The sequence below is a fragment of the Camellia sinensis genome, chromosome 11 (assembly GCF_055761805.1).
Source record: "Camellia sinensis isolate YWXY chromosome 11, ASM5576180v1, whole genome shotgun sequence".
NCBI lineage: Eukaryota > Viridiplantae > Streptophyta > Magnoliopsida > Ericales > Theaceae > Camellia > Camellia sinensis.
In genome coordinates this window covers 141,431,055-141,453,978 of record NC_138971.1, presented here as the reverse complement: position 1 = coordinate 141,453,978, position 22,924 = coordinate 141,431,055, and the positions used below count along the sequence as shown (strand labels likewise).

Genomic DNA, 22,924 nt, shown 5'->3' with positions numbered 1-22,924 from the left:
AATTATTTCAATTCAAAGGTAGATATTCTATAGGGAGTCTTGGAAATAGGTTGTGTCCCCGGAAACACCTCAATAGTGAATTCAATTTCTCTATCTACTAAGTCCCCAGGTAAGTCAGTCGAAAACACATCGAAAAATTCACAAGCAACAGGGATTGTTTCTACAGTAATATTGTCAGATGGTGCAGTCAGTATACAACACAGATAACCCCTACATCCCTTCCTAAGGAGTTTTACAGCTTTCATAGCCGAAATCAAATATGGGGGAGGAACTACCCCATTTCTAATGAAAGTAAATTCAGGCATACCTGGTGGTCTAAACACAACAGTTTTATTTGCACAGTCAATGGTAGCACAGTATTTAGTCAACCAGTCCATCTCCAAAATACAATCAAAATGGTTAATGTCCAAGGGTAATAAGTCCACATACAACATCATATCGCCAATCATAACATCACATGCTGGATAAATATGAGCACACATCATAGAATCCCCAGACGGTGTAGACATAGATAATACATAGGTCATAAGTTCTAATGGTCTAGTCAATTTTCGAGAAAAAGCATGCGATACAAAGGAATGTGTAGAACCAGAATCTATCAGTACACATGTATTTTGAGAACATATAGAGAGTGTACCTGACACCACAGTATAGGTGTTCGGTACGTCACCGGGCACTAGGGCAAACACTCGGCCTCATCTCAGAGGTTCTTTCCCAGTATTGGTTTTGGCATTGGTCCTGGCCACAGAAGCGGATCCCACTGAACTTGTTGCAGGACGGCTAGTAGTCTTAGACCTGAGCGGGCAATCTCTCACTACATAACTTGGCTGGCCACACCAGAAACAAGCACCGGACGCTCGGTGGCACACACCCCTGTGCCTTTTACCACAATCAGAACAGACCGGAATAAACCCACTACTCTGACTTGAGCTGTTCGAAGTCCCTGTGTTTTGCTTCTTACTAACAAAGGACCGGCCTTTTTTAAAACCAAACCCGGATCTTTTTCCTCTCCACTCAGTTGTTGTAGTTGCTGGGGCTTTACCTTGTTTCATGGTGACTATGGTAGCTTCTGCCATTAAGGATCTGCCCAAGACTTCCACATAAGAAGGCAATTTTAACACGCCCACCCGATCGAACACCTCAAAATCCAATCCACCTTCAAATTTCCGTGCTTTCTTGTAATCAGTGTCCATCATATGTGGAGCAAACCGTGCTAATTCGGTGAATTTAGCTTCATATTCCGCCACAGACATTCTTCCCTATTTGAGTTCCTGAAATTCAAACACTTTCCGATCCCTGAAACATTGGGGAAAGTACTTGTCGTAGAAGATAACATTAAATTGTGCCCATGTCATATTCCCGTTACCGCTTCGGATCAGTAACCACCACCTACAGGCTTCATCTTTCAGAGTGTAGGTGGCTAGGAGGACTTTCTGAGTTTCAGAACAAGGAAATACTTCATACAACTTTTCCATCTCAAGCAACCACGTTTCAGCTTTCAAAGGTTCAATTCCACCATAGAATGTTGGCGGTTTCATTTTCATAAATTTCTGTGTCAAATTGATGATGTCAGTATTATCTGCCTCGGCTTGTGTCGGTGGAGGCGGATGAGGCAAAGGTTGTTGTCTCTGTTGTTGTGTCCAGGCTTCAGTCAACGCTGCTAACATCTGTTCTATTTGGCCTATGCGGGTCTCCGAAGATTCACTTTCACTACTTCCCCTTACATTGTCCATCTTACTATACAGGCATCAAATGATAATAAACACAGGCATAATCTTATTCGTTTCCTTCAGTTCATTTGATTCAAATGTACATTCAGTTTTCATATTCAGTTGAATTACCACACACTCACACATGTAGATGGAATGCCCCTAACTCTTACTAGGACATCCTAAGCTCATACGGACTTGTGTGTACGGTAGAACATGTGCTCTGATACCACTCTGTCACGACCCAAACTCGCCCCTATGGGTTTAGCACCGTAATCGGCCAGTAATCTGTAGATTACCAAAGGCCTCTGAATAGATTAACAAATAATAAGGGGCTGCGGAAGCAATAATACGAAATAGACAAGGTCCAATGAGCCGTGATAACGTACATGGGACAGAACATTTCAAAACTTATTTATATATACATAAACAGGCCAGTCCAGATACACAATATTTACAAGATATACACAGATTGTACTTTTCAAGACCTGACTTTACAAAACATATACAAAGACTAGCATGTAAACAAAAACAACCATGGCATTAGGCTTTGTTCGGAACCTCTTCGGGAGGCACAACAGTTGGCTAACAAAACAAAACAGAAGGCCATCAACTCTGGCCCTGGTCATGTGCCGGCTCACCTTCATACATAATATAAACTGTGAGCGAAAGCCCAGCGAATAATAATAGAGTAAAGGGTTTCAATGAATGAGTTCGTACAGATTCAGAAATCATAAGTCATGATTAAGTTTACGTGATATATCCATTAGCATTAACAGAACGTATACACGTGGGGTTACGAATAACCAGTTCCATAAAGGAACCTTCAGATCCGGGTAACAGAACAGAATAGAAGCTGAGCCCCCGTGACAAGGCCTCCGGCACGGGTAACAGAGTGCAGACAGAAATAAGTTCCATAAAGGAACCTCCGATACCGGGTAACAGCTAACAGATATCACATGATGCTAAGGATGTCACGAATACATATCAGAAATTGAACAATCATTCATTGTACAGAACATATCATTTCAGAAAACAGATCTTGTTTTATCACACAGAAAATAGATACAGTTGAACATAACTTTACTAAATTATTACTCACAGTTGGCCTTGAAACAGACAGACGGAGCTGATTGATCACACAACACGCGGCACGTGACCTACATAACACATAACGGATACACCCTTGAAACACACATTCTAAAAGCACAAAACTTACGTCATTGGTTCTTAGTGTGTTTCTAATCTTAAATCCTCACTATAAAGTCTTAAACATGGCCTAGGAATGCCTAGAATGGAATGAGGATGCAAAGATGCCTTGGAAAACATTTTTCAAAACTTGTTGAAAACAGGGGTCTCGCTCGAGCGTAGTTTCCTTCGCTCGAGCGAGCTTGTCAAAACAGAGGGGTCGCTCGAGCGTAGACTCCTTCGCTCGAGTGGTCTGTAAAAATGCAAAAGTACTGGTTGTTGAAATTTTACGTTCGATGCCCGCTCGAGCATGAGACACAGCTCTTCGCGCGAGCGTAGGTCTCGTCGCTTGAGCGTACGTCTACATGCACCAAAAACCTGAGAGCTTGCAATTTACGCTCGAGCCACCATTCCTTCGCTCGAGCGGAGCTCTGAACAAACGATGGTCACTCGAGCGTGGAATCCTTCGCTCGAGCGAGGAAGCCAAATTCTGGAATTTCCAAATTTGCCTCCCAAGCTCAAACCAAGCATTTAACACCTCAAAACTCGACCTCTTGGGCCCATTTTCTGGAAAAAAAACTTGCAAACTCATAGTATAAGATGTTTCAAAGATCAATTTGTAAAATCAAAGCCCAAGGGTGAGTCAATTGAACACAATTTCAAATAAACTTCAAAGAATTATTAAAGAACATGACATGCAAGTGTTCAATTGAATTCAATGCTCCAAAAATATAACCAAATGCAAGATTAAACTCAAAATCATGATGAACTCATGGACTATAACTAGAATATGGTCTTGCATGCAAGAATTTCCATGAAAACACTTCAAAATGTTATGATATGAACATGCATGCATGATTTAAGCCTCAATTCAACATTTTCAACCAATTCTTGACTTTAATCTCTAATCTTCCATGAACCATGCAAGAATTAATCTTAAATTCATAATTACAAGGGAAAACTCCTACCTTAAGTCTTGAATTCCAAGCCTAGAAGCTCAAATATGCCACTATTCTTCAATTCTTCCAATTCCAAGCAAAATCTCTTGATGAAATCAGTCTCCTACCTCTCCCTCTCTCTCTAGTCAGTTTTGGCAAGGGGATAGGTTGAAAATGTTGTGTGAAACAATTCTAAACAAGGCTATTAGAAGTGGCCCACTAAGTAGCGATTAGGTAATTAACTTGAACTAATGTAATTTAACTTTATTTAATCATACCAAATCAAATGTCAACTAAATTTACCATAAAATCACATTAATTCTAATTAACACAAAACACTAATCAATTTCGGATTCGGCCGCCGATAAGGCCTTCAATTTGCATTTTAAAACATAAAACATGAACATATCGTTTTATGGCCAAAAGATAAAAACACTAAGATGATGCAATACATATGCAATTTAATTCCGAAATCCTTGTAAATTACTGTTAGGCATAATTAATCATGGTTTAGCATTAATCAGAGGTCGGGGTTATTACAATTAGCTTTCATAAAATGTGTGCAAACACAACAAATTCTTCATAGTATATAATTACTACAAGAACACATTGTTTTAAGGGTAAATTACATTGACGTCTCCTGAGATTTGGAAACCCCAATTTTATTAAAAATAATTAAGTAGTAAACAGTTTGGCTCGATTTAATCAAGTCTTTTTGAGCCTTAATTTGTAACTATAATCAATAGTTCTTAATTTTTTGAAACCAAACCATAGTACTTTTAAAATAAAATAAAAATTGGATCAAAACATACAGTTTGAACCAGTTTCAATTGATTTATCTATTCATCTAGTTTTATTGAACAACCTTACCACCTGGCTTGAATCAATGACATTGTAACACCATTTAGTGAACAATTTTCTTCATTGCTCAGCAATGGATTCGTGTCCTCAATAGTTCGGCTGGTAGAGAAAGCAGGTTGCTTAGGTTTTGGTGGAAGTGCAAGTTCATTATTAAGCATTGAGACGACATAAGACATAGTAGGTCGATCAGCTGGATTTTCTTGCACACATAGAAGCCCTACGTTGATGTATCTCAACAACATCAAACTAGAAGGACAATTTACAACTGGGTCGAGCAAGTCCAAGCCACGGTCTGCATTCCACATATCCCATGCCTGGAAATTTCAATTAAAAGATAATCAAAAATTCAACATCACAAAGCGAGAAATTAAATGGAATGAGAAGGCAAGGGTCTCATTGATTAGCTCACATGTCCAAGAAGATTGAGAGAGTTACTGTGATAAAAACCAGTATTCCTCCTCCCACTCACAATCTCTAGCAACAATACTCCAAAGCTGAACACATCGGATTTTATGGAAAAAATGCCGTCCATTGCATATTCTGGAGCCATGTATCCACTAAATTTTAAGTGTGCAAGTAAAAACATTTTTAGTAACTTGTGACATATACTGCTTTCACGTAACAATTTTAATGGGATTTTTTGTTTTTCCACTTACTAAGTTCCAACAATCCGGTTTGTGTTTGCCTGTGACTGATTACCACCAAATATACGTGCCATGCCAAAATCTGATATTTTGGGGTTCATTTCGTCATCTAGAAGAATGTTGCTAGCCTTTAGATCTCTATGAATAATGCGCAACCTTGAATATTGATGCAGGTAAAGAAGCCCTTGAGCAATCCCTTCAATTATATGAATGCGTGTCATCCAATCTAGCATCTCTCGCTTGCTTGGATCTGTGTTTAAGTTTGTCGGGAAGGTTTTTCAACACTTCAATAATTTGCAAAACATTAAACATGGGAGGAGAAAAACTAACCAAATAGGAAGAAATCAAGACTTTTATTGATCATGTACTCATAGATTAGTATATGTTCATCTTGCTCCATGCAACAACCCAAGAGTCTAACAAGATTTCGATGTTGGAGTTTGGCAATCAATACTATCTCATTTCTGAACTCCTCAAGCCCTTGTCCTGATCTTTCTGAAAGCCTCTTTATTGCTATTTCTTGTCCCTTGAGTAATTTACCCTGGATGAAAATAACCACGCAAAAAAAAGAAGAGGAAAAGACAAAATTAAAAGAACTTTGCCTCATTAGAGATGTAACTAGCTAAAGAAATACTAACAATGGAGAAACATCTCCAACTGCTGACAGATGAGGGGGGAATGGAAAAAGAAAAAAGAAAAAAGAAGCCAAATCATGACATAACATGCAAAACATGAAGGTGTGGTTGTAATTTCTAGTGGTGTAACGATGTTGGTGGTTTTCAGATGGCATAGAGATGGATGTGAGACAAGTTTTAGTGGTTGTAATTTCTATTAGCTCGAGAGATCAACTAAGTCCTAGCTTCAAGACCATGTTAAAAATTTAGGGGCATCCAACCCAAAACTATTGGCAATGAGTAAAGAGACTTTAGACTTATATGAACCAAACTTGAGTGACATAGAAAGGTGACATGGGACAAATCTTTAAACAGTCATAATTTAAAGCTCTCAATCTACAGATTCAATCTTACCTTGTAAACAGGTCCAAAGCCACCCTGTCCAAGCTTATTGGATGATGAGAAACCATCGGTAGCGGCAGAGACACTTGCAAAACTAAAGAATGGCAAATCAGCATCGTTCTTCTTCCCCCTTGTCAAATTATATCTAGCATTTGTTTCATGATCAGTTGCATTAGAACTACCATCAAAATCAAATACCAACAAATCCTCGCTTGGATACTTTGCCCCTGTTTATCATAAAACAACAATATTATACACAAGCTAAAATATACTCTTCATCATTTCTTTGAAAAGCGCAACAATTTTCAAATAAAAGAAGTTCAAAGTGACCAAATTGTACATAGGCTAAAATATACTCTTCAAGCAAGTCATGATGAAATTGCAAATCAGTGGAAAGAAATGAAAGTAATCGCAAAAATATGGAGATACAAGTGGAGTTTGCATTCAATCAACTATGCTAGCTCAATTGGCCACTCATGTACACTCAATTGAGAGGTCAGGGAGTTGATTTTTGCCCAAGGAAACGATTGATTATTTCTTCTCTATTAGGAGTCTCTCTTTAGTCATTTATTTTTCTTCGTTATGGGGCTCCTTTTTGTATGGATATAGTTGTTTGTTGGAGTTGGACTTGTAAGTATGTATTGTTAGACTTCTTACACAGCACCAGATTGATGTAATTCTCTTTATATTTATAAATAATCTCCTACCGATTGATTCCAAAATGTATATCTCTAATGCAATGTATGACAACTAGACTGACAAATCATATGGAAAAATAAGATAGTACAAATAGATAGTTATTGTAGCATTACTCTTACTCTCACTTCTTACTGATTGTGCAATTCCCCTTATATTATCATTTAATGACTTCTTTGAATATGAGCTTTGAAACCTAACCAAGAAAAAAACAGACCATTTTGTTTGAGCTTTTTCCTCCATAAATGCCAAAGGGAGAAGCATGTAACAAGCATAGCAAGGGGAACTAGAATCGCTATGATCACCCACAACTTTCTTCTGTTCCCTGAATTTTGATAATATAATCATGATTAGCGTGAAGTTCAAGGACAAACTAGTATATTTATATCTATGTACTTCTGGAATAAAAGGAAGAGACTACATTACTAGTAGACGTCGCTTTGATTAGGGTGTTTACAGATCAGTTTGATTCAGTTTTTAAATGAATCAAGAATCAAACTAGTCTTTATGGTTCTAAAAATTCAAGGATTAAATTGAACTGTGAAACTTTTTGAACCAAACAAAAACCAAACTGCAAAAAAAGGGCTCAGTTTCACTATTTTAGGCTATAGAAGTCACCATTATATCAAAACTATCTTACTTCACCAATTATCTATAGAAACTTTCCACCAAAAATCACATAACTTACTTCAAATTTACTTAATTAATATTCTTGAAACAAACTATTATTAAATGTGTAAAACACAATAAATTCATCATATTATTTTAATAATATAAAATTTGTAAAAATGAGATTGAGATTGAGATTCAAGAAACCCCAATAAGAAGAAGAGCAACCACCTTGCATGACACCCTTGTGTTATAAATATTAAAATTAATACATATAATAAAAAGAAAACAGTTCGTTTGGTTCAATCATTCAGCCTTAATCAACAGTTCTTATTGGAACCAGAACCTCAAAAAACTGAACCAAACCATAGAGATCTAGATCAATTTACCAGTTCCATTTTATTTTATTTTTTTGAAAACTCTCTAAGGCCCTAACTTTGAGCAATTGCATAGGCATACCTCCAACATCTAGAAGCTCAGAAGCAGCAAGTTTGATGTAGAGATTTTGCGTAGTGTTGGACCCATCTGAGAGCTGTAAATTCAATAAAGCTCCATCCCATATTGAACACCCACTACCATTATAAGCATAAGCTGTGCAAGAACAATTCAGGCTGCAAGCTGATGCACACTGTTTACCATTCCTAGCAGGATATGCTTTTGAATTTGCTGGTGGTAATTTCAAAATTGAAATTTTCCGAAACCCATCATTTTTCCTGTTGGAAATATTACTTTCACACTGCAAACGGGTTTTCCTCACACAACCGCCTGACCAGTCATTTAACCGCTGCGTCTCATTAGGTGAAAGTGGAACGAAACCTGGCAAACATGCACAATGGGTTAAGGATGTAACATTAAAGATTCCAAATGCCCCGCAAAAAGCATATACTGCGGATTGGTCTGCCGGTGAAGCCTGGAAGAATTTCCAATTCCATAAATTTGCTAACCATAGTCGCAGCGTAATCTGCCCTGTCTGCTCCATTACAAGTCTTGATAGTACAGAACTATTATAAAGAGAGTAGGTAAAATAGGTCTCTCTTTCATTTGAGATAAAACTGAAATTGAAAATGTCGTTTGACCCCATTTCAGGAACTAAGCTAAACCTCTGACCATTCCAGACTCCACTAGTCCAATATATTCTGGACATGTTCCACACCATAAAAAATTGACTGCTTCCATTTGGGTCTACCTGAAGTGAGAACCTCCCAGGAGCTGGATCTTCTGAATTTTTCCACGAAGTGAGGAGTTGGGTTTTGCCAGTGAGTTTATTGATGCCAAGCTTTGCACCGGGCATCCACGTGTCGGTTGGGTGATCAAAACTCTGCCAATATATAGTAGATGGCTCCGAACCATTCCTTAATATGAAATTTCCATCATCAAGAAGGACAGCTTCAGTAGAGTTAGATATTGGTGGTGATACCAAATTCGTAGTCCAAATCAGAGTTTTTGATAAACTGTCGAGCAGGACTAAATTACCATCCTCTGACAATCCAAGTTTCAAAGAAGATGGATCTGACAGTGGTTTGTCTCTGTTTGCTACCCAAACTTCTATCCGTTCAGCAAAGTTCTTAAACCAAATGCCAAGGTAAACGTTAAGGGAATTACCCGGTCTGAAGAAACCCAGCTCATAAATGCTTCCCTGAGATACTAAAGTTTGGCTCCCTGAGAGACGCTGGGCTGCTGAAAGTGTGTCGCTTCCAATTGAAAAGCAGGGCTTGGATGACACAAATACAAGCACAACACATAGAAAGAACCATGGTCTAAACATGGTGCCACCAATCACCATTCCCCTGTGTTCTTGCCACATTTTTGAATATCTTAACTTGCAAAAAATTATCAGAATTATGAAGAATAAGCAAGACCCAGATTTGATTTTTTTTTTTTTTTTATGGGGGGGGGGGTGGATGAATATACCCAGATATTTCATCTGACTTTGACCAACAACCTCCAGTCACCTTTGATGGCTTTTTTTTTTTTTTTTTTTTTTTTTTTTTTTTTTTTGAGTGGGGGTGGGGGGGGGGGGTTATGTCATCTGACTTTAACCAACAACTCCAGTCACCTTGATGGGTACAAATTAGAAAAAGATTGAAATTGAAGAAAGATGAATATATGTAATGTAGCGTATGATAGAATTTTAAAATTATGATTTGATATTAAAATTGTATTTTGAGTTTATGAGTTTTGAAATTATGATTTGAGTAAGAAAAATTTGTTTAAATGTGAGTTGAATTGAGTTTAAAATTTTTGATGTGATATATGATATTTGATTAAAAAACTTATAACTCATAACCAAATACACAACTCAAAATTCTATTCAAAACTTATAAAAAAATTTCAAAAATATTTTTTATTTAAAATATAAAAATAACATGTGCCAAAAAAAAAAACACAAATACTGTTTCGGTCAATCGGCCAGACGATCGGTCAGATGTCAGGAGGGACGTCCGGGAGGATAACCGAGTAAACGTGTTTTCAACCGTGGGTGTGAAATCTAACATGTGCCCAAAAAAAAACATGAATAATGTTCCGGTCAATCGGCCAAACGATCGATCAGACATCAAAAGGGACGTTTGGAAGGATGACCGAGTAAACGTATTTTCAACGTGTATTCAACCTACTTTTACAAATTTTTGAAGCCATCTCCAAAAATCCAAAAAACAAGGAGACAATCAATATGAATCAATTGACATTTGGTGTGGTCTAATGATGTACTAGTCATATCGTAAGGTGTAATGAGTGAGAGGTTAGGGCTTGGAACTGATGGCGCCGTGATGAATTTGTAATCTAACTATATGAATACATTAATGCTTTTTTAACATAAAAAAAAATCAATATTAATCAATTTTCAAATCTAATAAGACCCAACAAATAGACGACAATGAATAAATTTTAAATTTTATCAATTTAAATATTAATTTTTTTATTTGTTTCAATTTAGGAAAATAGTATGGTATATATGCAAGTCATGTCATTTGTGAGTTTAATTATCACAAATGAGATAAGAATTGTTTACCCTAAGACCCCCTAAACTATTGAGAAATATCAATTTGACCCTCTAAATTATAAAAACATACTAATTGAATTGTTGACAGAAGAGATCAAACGCCAATAGTTTAGAGGATCTATTTATACGTTTTTATAGTTTAAGGAAGCAAAGTGATACTTCTCAATAGTTTCAGGGATCTATTTGTATGTTTTTAAAGTTTAAGGGGTCAAAGTGATACTTCTCAATAGTTTAGAGAGGCTCCTTGTAAATAGCCTATGGAATAACTTAATACTATAAAAGTTATAACTAAAAAAAAAAAGTTATAATCAAGCAACTCTTGAATTATAACTAAAATAATGTTATAACTAACATAATATGTCATAACCAATAATACAATAAGTCATAACTAAGCACGCAAAGGTTGTAACTAAAAGTGCATATAGTACACACTTAGAGGTGTGTATTATAGAATTTCCCTTCAATTTAAATTATTTGTCTATTTTTGTTAACTAAAATTGATAGAAAAATAGTTTTTTAGTCATTAAACTTAATATAAGTATACATAAAATATCTAAAATATTCGTTTTTATTGAGTTTAATGACTATTTTTTTTTGTGTGTGTCTAATTTAGTTAATGAAATTAGGTAAATTGTTCAAATTTAGAGTTTAAAGTGACAAAACTAAAAATTAATGATTTATTTGATTACAAGTAAAAGTGATAAACGAGTCGAACAATTAATTGTTTAAGTTTGATTTGATAATTTTGATAAGTTTTAAAATTTGTTCAAATTTGATTCGTTAAACTTTTGAGCCAATCTCAAATGAACTTTTATCGAGTCGATCTTAAATAGTTTAATATTTTATATAATTTTGAAATTATTGAGCCAAATCGAATAAACAATTGACTGTTCAAACTTAATTTGAAAATCTTAACGAATTTTAAAATATATTCAAGTTTTACTTATTTATTTATCAAATGAGCTCAAATGAGTTTTTAACCAGTTGAACTCGAGTTATTTGGTTCATTTTTCATTGACTTCTGCTCATACTTTAAAATTAAGGCCAAGTTTGGGAAGACTAAAAAAATGCACTTTTTGTCTTTTTGGACTAAAAAGTTGAGGTTGAAAATATGGATGTTTGGGTTTACTTTTTGACTTTTTATTGAAAAATGTGTAATAAAAAATTGTAAAAATCGATTTGTAGGGAAAAATTTGAATTGGGAGTTGTGCAGCCGTAATTGTTGACTTTTGGTGAATAGTGTTAACTTTTTAACTTTTTGAGTAACTTTTTAACTTTTTAACTTTTTGACTTTTTGACTTTTTTGAAAGTATCCAAACTTAGCCTAAATTAAATTAAAAAAATTAATGAATGAGATGAATATCCTATTCATGGAAACATTCCCTCGCAAAACTAAACTCTAATAAATTTGAAAAACCCGCCACTATAAATATCAAAAAACTTGAATCACACCGCATTTTCGCTCTCGAACTTCGTTCAGATTGAAGAGAGAGAGATGAAGAAGAGATCGATGAGGAAGTCTTCTGTGGCGGACCTTCTGGTTTCGCCTCCGACTATCACAAGCCCTAATCGATCTTCGAGCGAATCTCCGAAGCATTTCGAATTCAATCTCGGTGCCTTCAACACTACCTCATCTTCCAAGAAGAAGAAGAACGATGTAGCATCAAGCTCTGTCCTGATCCAGCCTACCGCATCACCACCACATCTGAAAAGCCTGAGTACGATCTCTGATCTGAAGGAACTGGCCTCTTCGCGCCTGGACTCCATCAAGCGCCAGCTCGATCGTTCGCACTCGGAGATCCTCAAGGACATGGAGGCCTCTCAGTCTCGTCTCCACAAACGATTCAAGGTCTCTCTCTCTCTCTCTCTCTCTCTCTCTCTCACTAGAAATTGTGCCTTAGTTCTATCTGATTAGTGTAGCTAATTTAGAATCAGATGATGTGTTTTGATGTACACTGATTTCTTTCTGATTTATGTGTTTTTGACAGTCCAGATTTGGTTTATTATGATAGATCAACGCCGATTTTTCTCTTTCTTATAATCATATTTTGATATCTGGCAGCATTAGAGTTAGTCATTATTGCTATCTGATGTTTGATTGCTTACAATCCACAGTCAATAAGTATGCATTCCTAAATATTACCATTATCTGCTGAAATTATTGGTTTTGCTAAATTTGTCCCTTCCCTTTTCATCTATTGCTATGTAGCTGACAGTCACCGTGATTAATTAGATTCTGTATCTAAAACTTGAAACACCATTGCAACATGAGAAGTCGGGAAAGAGGATAATATATTGTAATTAGATCAGCTACACTTCATGCACTGCACTTAAATCCATGAAGCCTGTGGAGGATTGATTGATTTCAAATCATTTAGGCTGTGTTTGGTTTATGGATTTGGAGAGAGATTTGGAAAGGAAAAGGGAAACGGCAGGTGAAATGTTAATGAAATATAATTAGATTTCATCTATATTTCATATACCTTTTTCCTTTTCTTTTCTAAATTGCTTCCCAAGTCTATGAATCAAACACAGCGGGCAAGTTAATTAAACAGTAACCAGGCTCTTGTTCATTAAACATGATGACTTGTGGCTTATGATACTAAAATCTTTCTCATGCTGGATAACTTGATCTGCTTTATTCACAGCCTCTATGGTGTAGTTATGGCTGATGGTCTGGGATTTGCCAAAATTTGTGTTGACATGACTGGATAGAATACTATTTTTTACATGTCATGTGTGGGAAATGGGAATCTGCTAGTTACCCTGTTTCATTTATATGTCTTGTAGTACTAATTGCAGTATAAAAATAAAACACTTTCTAACTCATCCTTAATGATGATATCGCTGCCTACATTACACGCTTGTAATAGAACAACATAAAAGATAAGCTCAAAGAGCCTATAAAGGAATTTTCTTATGTGCCTTATATGTAGTTATTTGGCTATGATGAACCAGATCCTGGTTCACAGAGATTACATCACAATTATTCATTCGTATGGCTTTTGATAAGCAAGGGAAGTGATGGATCACAATGGTATTTATGTTTCTAAAAGCTTCCATAAACTTTGACAAAGTTATTTGGGGATCTTTATACATTATTCAGTTGTTTTGTGCATTATTTGTGGATAGCAACGACAAAATGGTTTAATTCCTTTATTGGCCTGCTTTTAGGTACCATTGTTTCATGTTTGTTATTTTTATTCTGAGGATTTCTGTGAACATTTATTTATTTTGAGGTTTTACCCTTATGATAAGTGAAAACATTACCCTTTTATTTTTCGTTTGACACCCCCTACTTTTCTTTCAGCAAGAGGAAGTGTACATCATTTGAAACTGTAAACCAATTAGTGAAATCCTGCCGTCAGGTCTTAATAAACTAATTTTGAGGCTCTCTCTTTCTTTTCTCCTTTTTTTGTATAAATAATAGATTCAGACACAAGCATGCCAACAAGTGACCGATGAAGCAGAGAAGGAGTATAAGAAAATGTCTGAACGAATCAGTGAAAGTAGGGAAGCAATGAAGGTTACTTCTATTCTCATCATATGCAACAAAAAACTAAGTTCAATTTTCTTAATAATTCCACTTTGCCAATTTCACCCCTGTAAGCTGATGATTTGTTTTCAGGCTTCATACTTAGGGTTCTTGGCAGAAGCACAAGCCAGTGCATCCCGTGGTATGTTTGACTTTACCTTAAGAGCAGCATGAGCAGATGCTTATATAACCTATAGTTACGATGTATAAGTAACTCTGGAAGTTAACGTGGTTTGAGACTCTTCAGCTAGTAGATTATGTGCAATGGTTGTTCTCGTTTAGGAACTAACATTTGTTATAATTATCTGATGTGTTGATTATTTTTCACAAAAAGCAAGACCACAAGACAAGCATTTGGGATATTTTTCGGTCTGGTATGAGTAGTGTGTCCTGTTGACGGAAGTTAGGTCCAGTTGTTTTTATTTGTACATTTGGTGTGGTACCAGTACCATGCATTCTGGTAATGTGTTTGGATCACTCAATTCTCCCATGCATATTGTGCAAGTGTGTGCCTGTGTGTTACAAATATAATAGAATTCCTGCAGAATAGCATCAGAATCAGCTTGACCGCATTGAAATTCTAAGACTGCAAATGAAAATAAAATGCCATCAGACAAGGGATAAAAATCTGTGTCAGCAAATTGCTAATCGTCATATGATTATTTTAATGAAAAATTTTTTTTTCTTGTTTTTTATTTTCAGCATGCAAAACATCCATTCCTGAGCTCTCACAGTCATTTGAGAAAGCCCTTGATGTTCTTCGAAGCCGTTATGGGATTTCATCATCTGCAGTGTAACCAGCCTTATTGTGCTGCTACTCGGGGTGACTGAAGGTTGATATTATTTTTTATGAATTGCTGGATTACTATGCGCTAGGACCTAGGGTCACCTTTCATTTAGTATATCAAAACACTGCCGTGCCTTAATTGATTCTCTCTTGTGCCTAGATATTTGTTGGGTTTCAATCCACAAATTTCTGCTTTATATAGGACTGAAGGTATTACTCGTTAGATGGAAATTCATATGATAACAATCTGATAAAATTTGGTAATAAGGAAAAAATAAAAAAATCAAGCATTAAATAAAAGAATCTGAAATTCATCAGCCACTTGAATGTAAGTATTCAGCATGATGAGATTGGAAACTGCTTGAATTATTTTTGTATACCAGGAGATGTTACCAGTTTTTCAGAGCGATCTACTTGATGCATTATGTGAAAAAATTAGCTTAGCAAAAATTTTAGTTAGCATATGTATGTATGTTTCAGTTAGTTTCAACGTAACATAACACATATAGTCTCTAATCCTTGCTTATTTTTTATTTGCTCAGGCCTTTTAGAAGATTGGGCTAGATTAATAAATATTAACTGATGGTAAGAACGACACATTATAAACTTCACTGTCTTTTCCCCTCCATCACAGGAATGTTCTTTCTTGCTTCTACTTGGGTGGTTTTTTCTTATGTTTTTCTGATTCTTTCTTTCATAAGATTTCTAATCTGAACTTGCTTAAACATAATAAATTCATTTGACTAATATGCCACACATACATACACATCACTTCGGCTTTCAGTTTTCGGTCCCATGTAATTATTTATGAAATTTGCAGTAACAAAAGCAGTTAATGTCCACGGGTCATGGGCTTAAAAGGAATAAATTTTGACAATCATCTTCTGCAGTGACTTGTGTGTTTTGCTAGGAATCAGTGTCTCTGACAGAAACGACAATCTAGGGATTGGGTGGAGGTGAAATGTGATGTAATTTGGCTACTTCTTTTTCTTTTTTATATATTTTAAGTACAAATTACTGTAAGACAACTTGTGAACTTCAAGACAAATCAATAGGTTTATAATTCAAGCCAATCTTTGTGATCATAAAACAAAGAAAAGCAAAAAAGATAAAATTGTTTCTCGGTTCACATTAAAGCAGCAGTTACTATAGTGTCGTTTTGAGTTGTCACACAAAATAAATGCCCATTTTGTGTTATAGGACATTTTAATTTTAGTTTGAGCTTTAAAATTATACCCAATTTATTTTTTTGTTTGGGCCTTAGCAACCTTAATTTTGTACTAACAGGCCATTTTTCATTCAACAAGTCATTTTTCATTTAATTCCCCGTTTAACAAAAAGACTAACAGGCTTGAAAGCTTGAAATGCACTATTTCTAAGCATTGGCATCAAATTACAATCCATTACACCGCCTCTAATGGTGAATCAAATTCACCATCAAATTTAAATTTGGCAAAAAAATATCACTTTTATAGTTTCAACAATTTTATTAAACGGATATCAAATTGAAAATTCATCAAAAGTTTTACCAAAATGAGAAGCGGAGTGAATTTTATCAAAATATTGTGCGTTTATGTTGGAGGTGGGTCCCACCGAACAACCGGTAAGACATCCTCTTGGATGACCATCTTAAGCAAAATTTTATGAAAATTTTACACTAAACAATCGATCACCTTTTTGTTTTCTTAGTTTTTCATTTTTTGCATTGGCTGGTCGTCTGCCTAATCGACTGTTAGTTTCATGAAAAGCTAAATTTCTCTGTTGGAGCAGGTGATATCAAATAGAGGAAGTCATTTTTTTTTTTTTACTTAGATTTGATGAAAAATCTGATGAACCATTAGAGATACTCTTACTTAGCACATTTAAAGCCCAAAACAACAGTTCCTCCACACACACACAACTTAAAAAGCAATAAAAGAGCATCAAGATCAACAAAAATGCATGAAAAGCCCATTTAAATCCTTCAAATTCCAAACCATCCACATCCAGAGTAAAACATTATTATGCAATCTCCAACTATCAAGGCTTGGAAACATGTTTAAACCAATATCTAAACCCTTTAAGAACATCTAGATCAAATTATCAAGGCTTGGCAAGTGACAATGGCATAAAAAATTCAGAGCACTCCGAAACAAATCACAGGCAAAAAAAAATGGCCTCAGCACTGTAACACTTGCTAATTTGATTGCCAACCACACCAAATTCGAAAACAGACCTGCTAGGTAGGAGTTATTACATTCATCCACCTACAAACTAAACTGAACCGAAATTACTACTTAATAGAGGATATAAAGAAATTCCTAGAGAAAAAGGATAGACATTAATTAAGTAAACAAAAGGTTGTAATATCAACAGTCCGCCAAAGGAAGATTGTGGTATCAACAGCCACCTGTAAGGATAAAGAATAAATAAATTGAAAACAATAACGTAAAAAAGAAATGTGCACTGCAGAATATACGTAGTAATAGAAATGTGTAGAATATAAGTTGAAAACAGAAAACAAAGATGGGAACTTGAAATGTGCAGATTGCAGAATATAAGTTGAACAAAACACAACTTTACCAAGCAATTATATCCATCTTCATACTAGATTTGATTGGAAGGATTAAAGCATGGGATTAGGATTATTAATCCGTGGGCCCAATCATCCTAAGTTTGTTTTGACATTTTGGTTTAGGATTATTAATCCAATGGATAATTAATCCAACAAATTTGTAGGATTATTAGTAATGGGGTAGGGATGGGATAGTTAATACCACACTAATTTGATGGGATTATTAATACTTCACTATTAGTGTTGTGAATCAAACATGGCCTAATTGTACTTGAACATGGGTTTGAGGATGAGCCTGATTCTGGAAAAGCTAAAAAAAAAGTAATAGTTAAAAACATAATTGCAAGTTAATTCAAAAGGTTATACAAAGTTGCAAAGTAATAATCAAATATTACCTGAAACATATTGTTCAAATTCTTCTACTTCATCCATTTTTGTGCACAAACAAGTACCTCCACCATCATAGGAGAGAGTGAACTGCGAACAAGATCAAATATGCATCCTCCCATACTAAATGCCGACTCTAAAGCAACTGTTGAGACGGACATGGCTAATACATCACGAGCCAATCGGGACAACACACAATACTTTGATGAATTTGCCTTCCACAACCCCAATATATCAAATTTCTCAGGTCTCTCCTTCACAAAAGTCAACTAAGGCCTTGTTTGCCAAAGGCTACAATTGGGCTTTTAGGTTAAAATCAACAAAAAGACAAAATAGGCTAAAAATAAGACAAAATGTTACATCAAACTCATAATCATTTCACTTTTTCTCTTACAAACATCACATCAAACTACAAAAAAATCCATCTTCCAAACAAAAAAATTTTAGCCTACTAAAATAATCAAAAACTAAAATAACCTACTAAAATAGCCAACTTTCCAAACAAAGCCTAAGTACTTGTCCACTTCTAAGTTGCCCATATTCAACATCCAAATAGGTACTAAATTAAGATGCTATATGAGCAAATAAGGATTGTCACAATCATCATCAATCACCATCCCTGATGCATCACTTGCATTACTTGCATTAGGCACTTCCACAGAACTTGAATAATTTGCAACGTAATGCTCCTACAAATGAGTCAAAACAATCTTTCACTTGACCCGTCATTTGATTCACCACATTTTCACCAAACAATTGTGAAAAGCAAAACTTGACATACTTACATCCCCCCCCCCCCCCCCAAAAGATCAAGCACCACTGCAACATACACTAGGAGATTTATTTTATCTCCATTCCCCAAACACTTTTCAAATTTTGCTTTCATCCCTTTGGCCATTAAAGACAACATTCATCCTCCTTCACATCTGTTTTAGTCAACTGCTCAATTTTGATTTGAATCAGAAACATCTCATCAAAGAAGCAATTGGAAGTCACATAAAGTGAGCCTGAAAACCTCTTGGTAGCATTGTAGATCAATCACTCGAGCATATATTCTTTTCTCTGACCATTTTGAAGATGGTACTCTGCAAGTGCACCTCGTAAAAGACTATCTGGCATTATGCCGTCTTCCAGCATACGGTTATACAACATCATAGCATCCGCTAATCTTCCAACCTTGCAGTAATGACGAATCAAAATACCATATGCTATGACATCAGGCAATAAATGCTGGTTTACAGCACAACGGAATGCAAGAGAAGCTTCCTCCACGAGCCCCCTTTTACATAGACCATCAATCAAGATGCTGTAACTCACAATATTTGGAGATATATTGCTCCGGGACATCTCTTCATGAAGCTCAAAAGCATTTTTCATGTTATAGGATTTGAAATAACCATCAGTTAAACAACTATAAGTGACCACATTAGGTTCCGGACCTTTTTCCAGCATTGTGGAGAATAATATCATAGCATCATCCATCCTACCTTCTTTACAAAAAGCATCAATCAGGATAGTGAAAGTTTTGGCATTGGGTTTGATCCATCCATGTTTCAGCTCTTCGTAAAGTTGAACAGCCTCACTCAACATTTTCAAAGAGCAGTAACCACAAATCATAGTGTTGTACGTCACAATATCAGGTTCTGGCCCACACTTGTGAACCTTCCGGAAAAGTTCCAATGCATTTTTCAACAGGCCTTCCCTGAAAAACATGTTAATGAGAACATTATAAATGGTGATGTCGGGATTTACTCCATTGTTGAGCATCAACTGAAAAATCTGTAAACCAGCCGCTGAATTCTTTTGATTGCAGAACCCATCAATGAGAGCACAATATGTTACAACATCCGGAGAAAAACCCCTCTTCAGTATCTGGAAGAACAGAATTAATGCCTCTCCTGGTCTCCCTTTCTCAGCAATCCCCTTAATAAGCACGGTATAAGTAACTACATCTGGAATTATATTATACAGACCCATATGGATGTATAGCTTTACAGCATCCTTTATTTGTTTCAATCTGCACCAACCATCAATTAAGCTGTTAAAAACAAAAACATTAGGTATTAAACCCCTCTTCACTGCCCTGTAGAAGAACATAAGAGCATCAACCATCCGCCCTTGTTTGCTAAGAGCAGTTACGAACACACAATAAACAATGACATCAGGAGTATGGCCCTTCTTTACCATATCCTCATACAAATCAAACCCATCTTTCAACTTTCCACATTTGCAGAAGCCATCAATGAGACTACTATAAGTTAAAACAGACGGCTCAAATCCTTGCTTTATAATCTGACCAAGTATACCACAAGCTTCAAGAAGCCAACCCTTTTGACACAAACCGTTTATGAGTATGCTATAAGTGACAATGCTCGGTGTAATCCCTTCTTTCAACATTCTATTATATATTTCAATCCCCTTTTCTAAATCTCCAATTCTCACATACGCATTGATCACGGAGCTAAAAACCACCACATCTAATGTCATGCCTCTGTCCAATGCAGCCAAGAGAAGACAAAGTCCCTCATCTAACTTCCCTACCCTGAAGAGTCCATCAATGAGAATACTATAAATAATTAGATCAGGAGCTATACCCATCCTTGTCATAAGATTGTAAAGATCAAATGCCTCCTCCAGTCTTAACTCTTTACAATACCCATTAATCAATGTGCTAAATGTCACCAAACTTGGTTTTGGACCTATCTTTGCTATCAAGGTAAAGTAATTGGAAGCAACTCCTATACAATTACCTTTACAAAGTCTCTTTAGAATCTTATTGCAAGCAACAATGTCAAGCATAAACCCTCTCTCAATCATTGCCTGGTGAAAATTTAAACCCATTTCAACCTCACCCTTCATGAAAAAACCATTAATTACAAAATCATACACGTTCAAACACCGGCTCTGCTCTTCTCTCTGACCATTACCCATTTTTCCATAGACATCCAAAATATAGTCAATACGCTGCGAATCCACCAAAGAACTCAACATTGTTGATAGCGCATATGTTGATAATGGAATACCCATTTCAGACATTTGAATAAATACTTCAAACGATCGATCAACCATCCCAATTCTACAATAATTTTCAACTACGAAGCTATACACTGTGCTAGGATTCGAACCGTAATTCTTAAACCCCTTGCACAACACAGAGACAACATCTAAACCCCCAAACTTTCCAACCATTCTATCGAAAACCCGCTTAGCAGGATCGAATAGTCTCTGGCTGAGCAAAACATGGGAAAGACAGCAAAAAGATTCAAGTGTGTGGTTAAACCCTAGAAAATTCTCGGACCACTCGAAGAACCGAATTGCCGAACTGGGTTTGGAGCGGAGATGGAAAAGAATTGGTTCCACATGGTGGGATTGTAAATTGGAGAGAGTTTTGCGATCCAAGAGCTTGAGGTTTTCTTGGTAAAATGCTCTTGTGATTTGGTCAACTAGGGTTTTTGACAGTGAAGAGTAGTGAGTGATAGATGAAAATATGAATGAATGAGAGGTTAATATGGGTTTGAGTAGTAAAGGAAGTAGTACCTTTCTGGATGATGCAGAAGCAGAAGAAGAGACAACCACCATTGTCTGAATTTATTACCATTGGAAGTTCCATCTATTGGAGGTTATGGATGATGCCTCCAGGTCTGGAGACTGTGTTTTGCTGCATCTGTTTGGATGCCAGGAAAGTTTTGGCCTGTCAAATGTTTGGGTCGAATGGTTTTTTGAGTTTACCCGGATCCGACCCGATAAAATCGCGTTCACCCGGAACCAATCCAACCCGATACTCGCATTTACGGCGATGTAAAATATAATTTTAATTCGTTAAAATCACTCAATTCATATTGAGCCATTTAGTTTGATTCATAATATAAAATTTATAACTTATTTTTCAAACTGTCCCATCCTGCCGTAATTAATACATCTATGTTTTTTTACTTTTGATAGAATAACAAAATAAAAATTAATATGAGAAACATTGAGATATAAAATTTGATGTAAATTAGTGTTATATAAATGAAAAATATTATGTAAATTAGTTTATATATATATATATAATATTATATAAATTAATATTATATATTATACAAATATTTAATAATTAATTAAAGTTATTCTTTAATTAACTAATTAGTTTATATATCACATTTGTCAATTCGTCATTTATAATTTAATTTTAATTTTTTTTTCCTTAAGCCCTACAGCGCACGCACATATGCTGCTAGTATCCATGGAATCTATCATATTTTAAAAGAAAATTATCATGCTAGCAAGTACGGGACATTAATACTACTTTTTATTTTATTTTAATAAGGCTAAGTTTGGTAACTTAAAAATAATTCATCTTTTTATCTTTTTTTCATCACATCACCTCTCTACTTTTCTGCACATTTTTTTGTAAAAAGACAAAAAGTGCACTTATTTAGGTCATCCCAAACAACCCCTAAATCTTGAGACTTGTTCAATTTAATAAATTAAAAATAAAAAGTTATTAAATGTATTTAATTTAATTAATAGATTAAAAATATCAAGTTAATATAAACATTAAATACACGAATAATATTATATGCATCAATTAGTATACTAATTCGTGTATAAATTATGTCACATCATCAATTGATCAATTGATATACTAGTTAGCACACTAATTAGTATGTGTAACACCACCGCAAATACATACTAACAAGTTAAATTTAAAAAAATAGTAGTGCAACATGTACCAATTGGTATACTAATTAGTATACCAACATTGTTATGACATTGTCATTTAAAAATTATGACTCTACTCATTATATAAATTACAAAAACTCAAAACTAATAAAATTATGTCACATTATCCGTCAATAAAATAATTAATATACCAATTTATGCATATAGCATTATTTTTAAAAAATTATTAAACTCAAAATAAATTAATACACTATTAGATACATCTTATCAAGTATCTCAAGAATGACCTCGAGCAATTGCTCAAGTAGTCATGAGAGCATATTTAAATGTCAAG

The 22,924-nt window shown here is 35.3% G+C and overlaps 3 protein-coding genes across 6 annotated transcripts; 1 reads left to right on the top strand and 2 right to left on the bottom strand.

The window, feature by feature from the left end:
- Positions 1–512: 512 nt before the first annotated feature.
- On the bottom strand, positions 513–9,538 carry LOC114268288 (G-type lectin S-receptor-like serine/threonine-protein kinase At4g27290). Of its 2 annotated transcripts, none has more exons than XM_082895754.1 (6): positions 8,121–9,538; positions 6,369–6,583; positions 5,671–5,881; positions 5,353–5,590; positions 5,106–5,253; positions 513–5,010 (listed from the first exon to the last, which is right to left on the bottom strand). In XM_082895754.1, exons 1-6 carry the CDS (start codon positions 9,463–9,465, stop codon positions 4,702–4,704), a joined length of 2,466 nt encoding a protein of 821 aa, XP_082751880.1. In that variant the 5' UTR covers positions 9,466–9,538; the 3' UTR covers positions 513–4,701. The 2 variants fall into 2 exon arrangements, 1 of the variants encoding a protein (XP_082751880.1); XR_014344698.1 differs by having other exon boundaries at positions 4,562–5,010; positions 5,106–5,236.
- A 2,528-nt stretch (positions 9,539–12,066) lies between these two features.
- Positions 12,067–16,056, top strand: LOC114268290 (uncharacterized). 3 transcript variants are annotated; one of them, XR_003631204.2, is made up of 6 exons: positions 12,067–12,511; positions 14,093–14,188; positions 14,291–14,339; positions 14,900–15,030; positions 15,527–15,569; positions 15,895–16,056. XR_003631204.2 is itself a non-coding variant. In XM_028209421.2 (5 exons), the coding sequence occupies exons 1-4, from the start codon at positions 12,158–12,160 to the stop codon at positions 14,992–14,994; spliced, it is 594 nt and encodes a 197-aa protein (XP_028065222.2). In that variant the 5' UTR covers positions 12,067–12,157; the 3' UTR covers positions 14,995–15,030; positions 15,527–15,639. The 3 variants fall into 3 exon arrangements, 2 of the variants coding, with proteins under 2 accessions (XP_028065222.2, XP_028065221.2); XM_028209421.2 differs by lacking the exon at positions 15,895–16,056 and having other exon boundaries at positions 15,527–15,639; XM_028209420.2 differs by lacking the exons at positions 15,527–15,569; positions 15,895–16,056 and having other exon boundaries at positions 14,900–15,212.
- Positions 16,057–17,878: 1,822 nt separating this feature from the next.
- On the bottom strand, positions 17,879–21,619 carry LOC114268291 (uncharacterized). Its single transcript, XM_082895753.1, has one exon. It carries the CDS (start codon positions 21,502–21,504, stop codon positions 18,964–18,966), a length of 2,541 nt encoding a protein of 846 aa, XP_082751879.1. The 5' UTR covers positions 21,505–21,619; the 3' UTR covers positions 17,879–18,963.
- Positions 21,620–22,924: the final 1,305 nt, after the last annotated feature.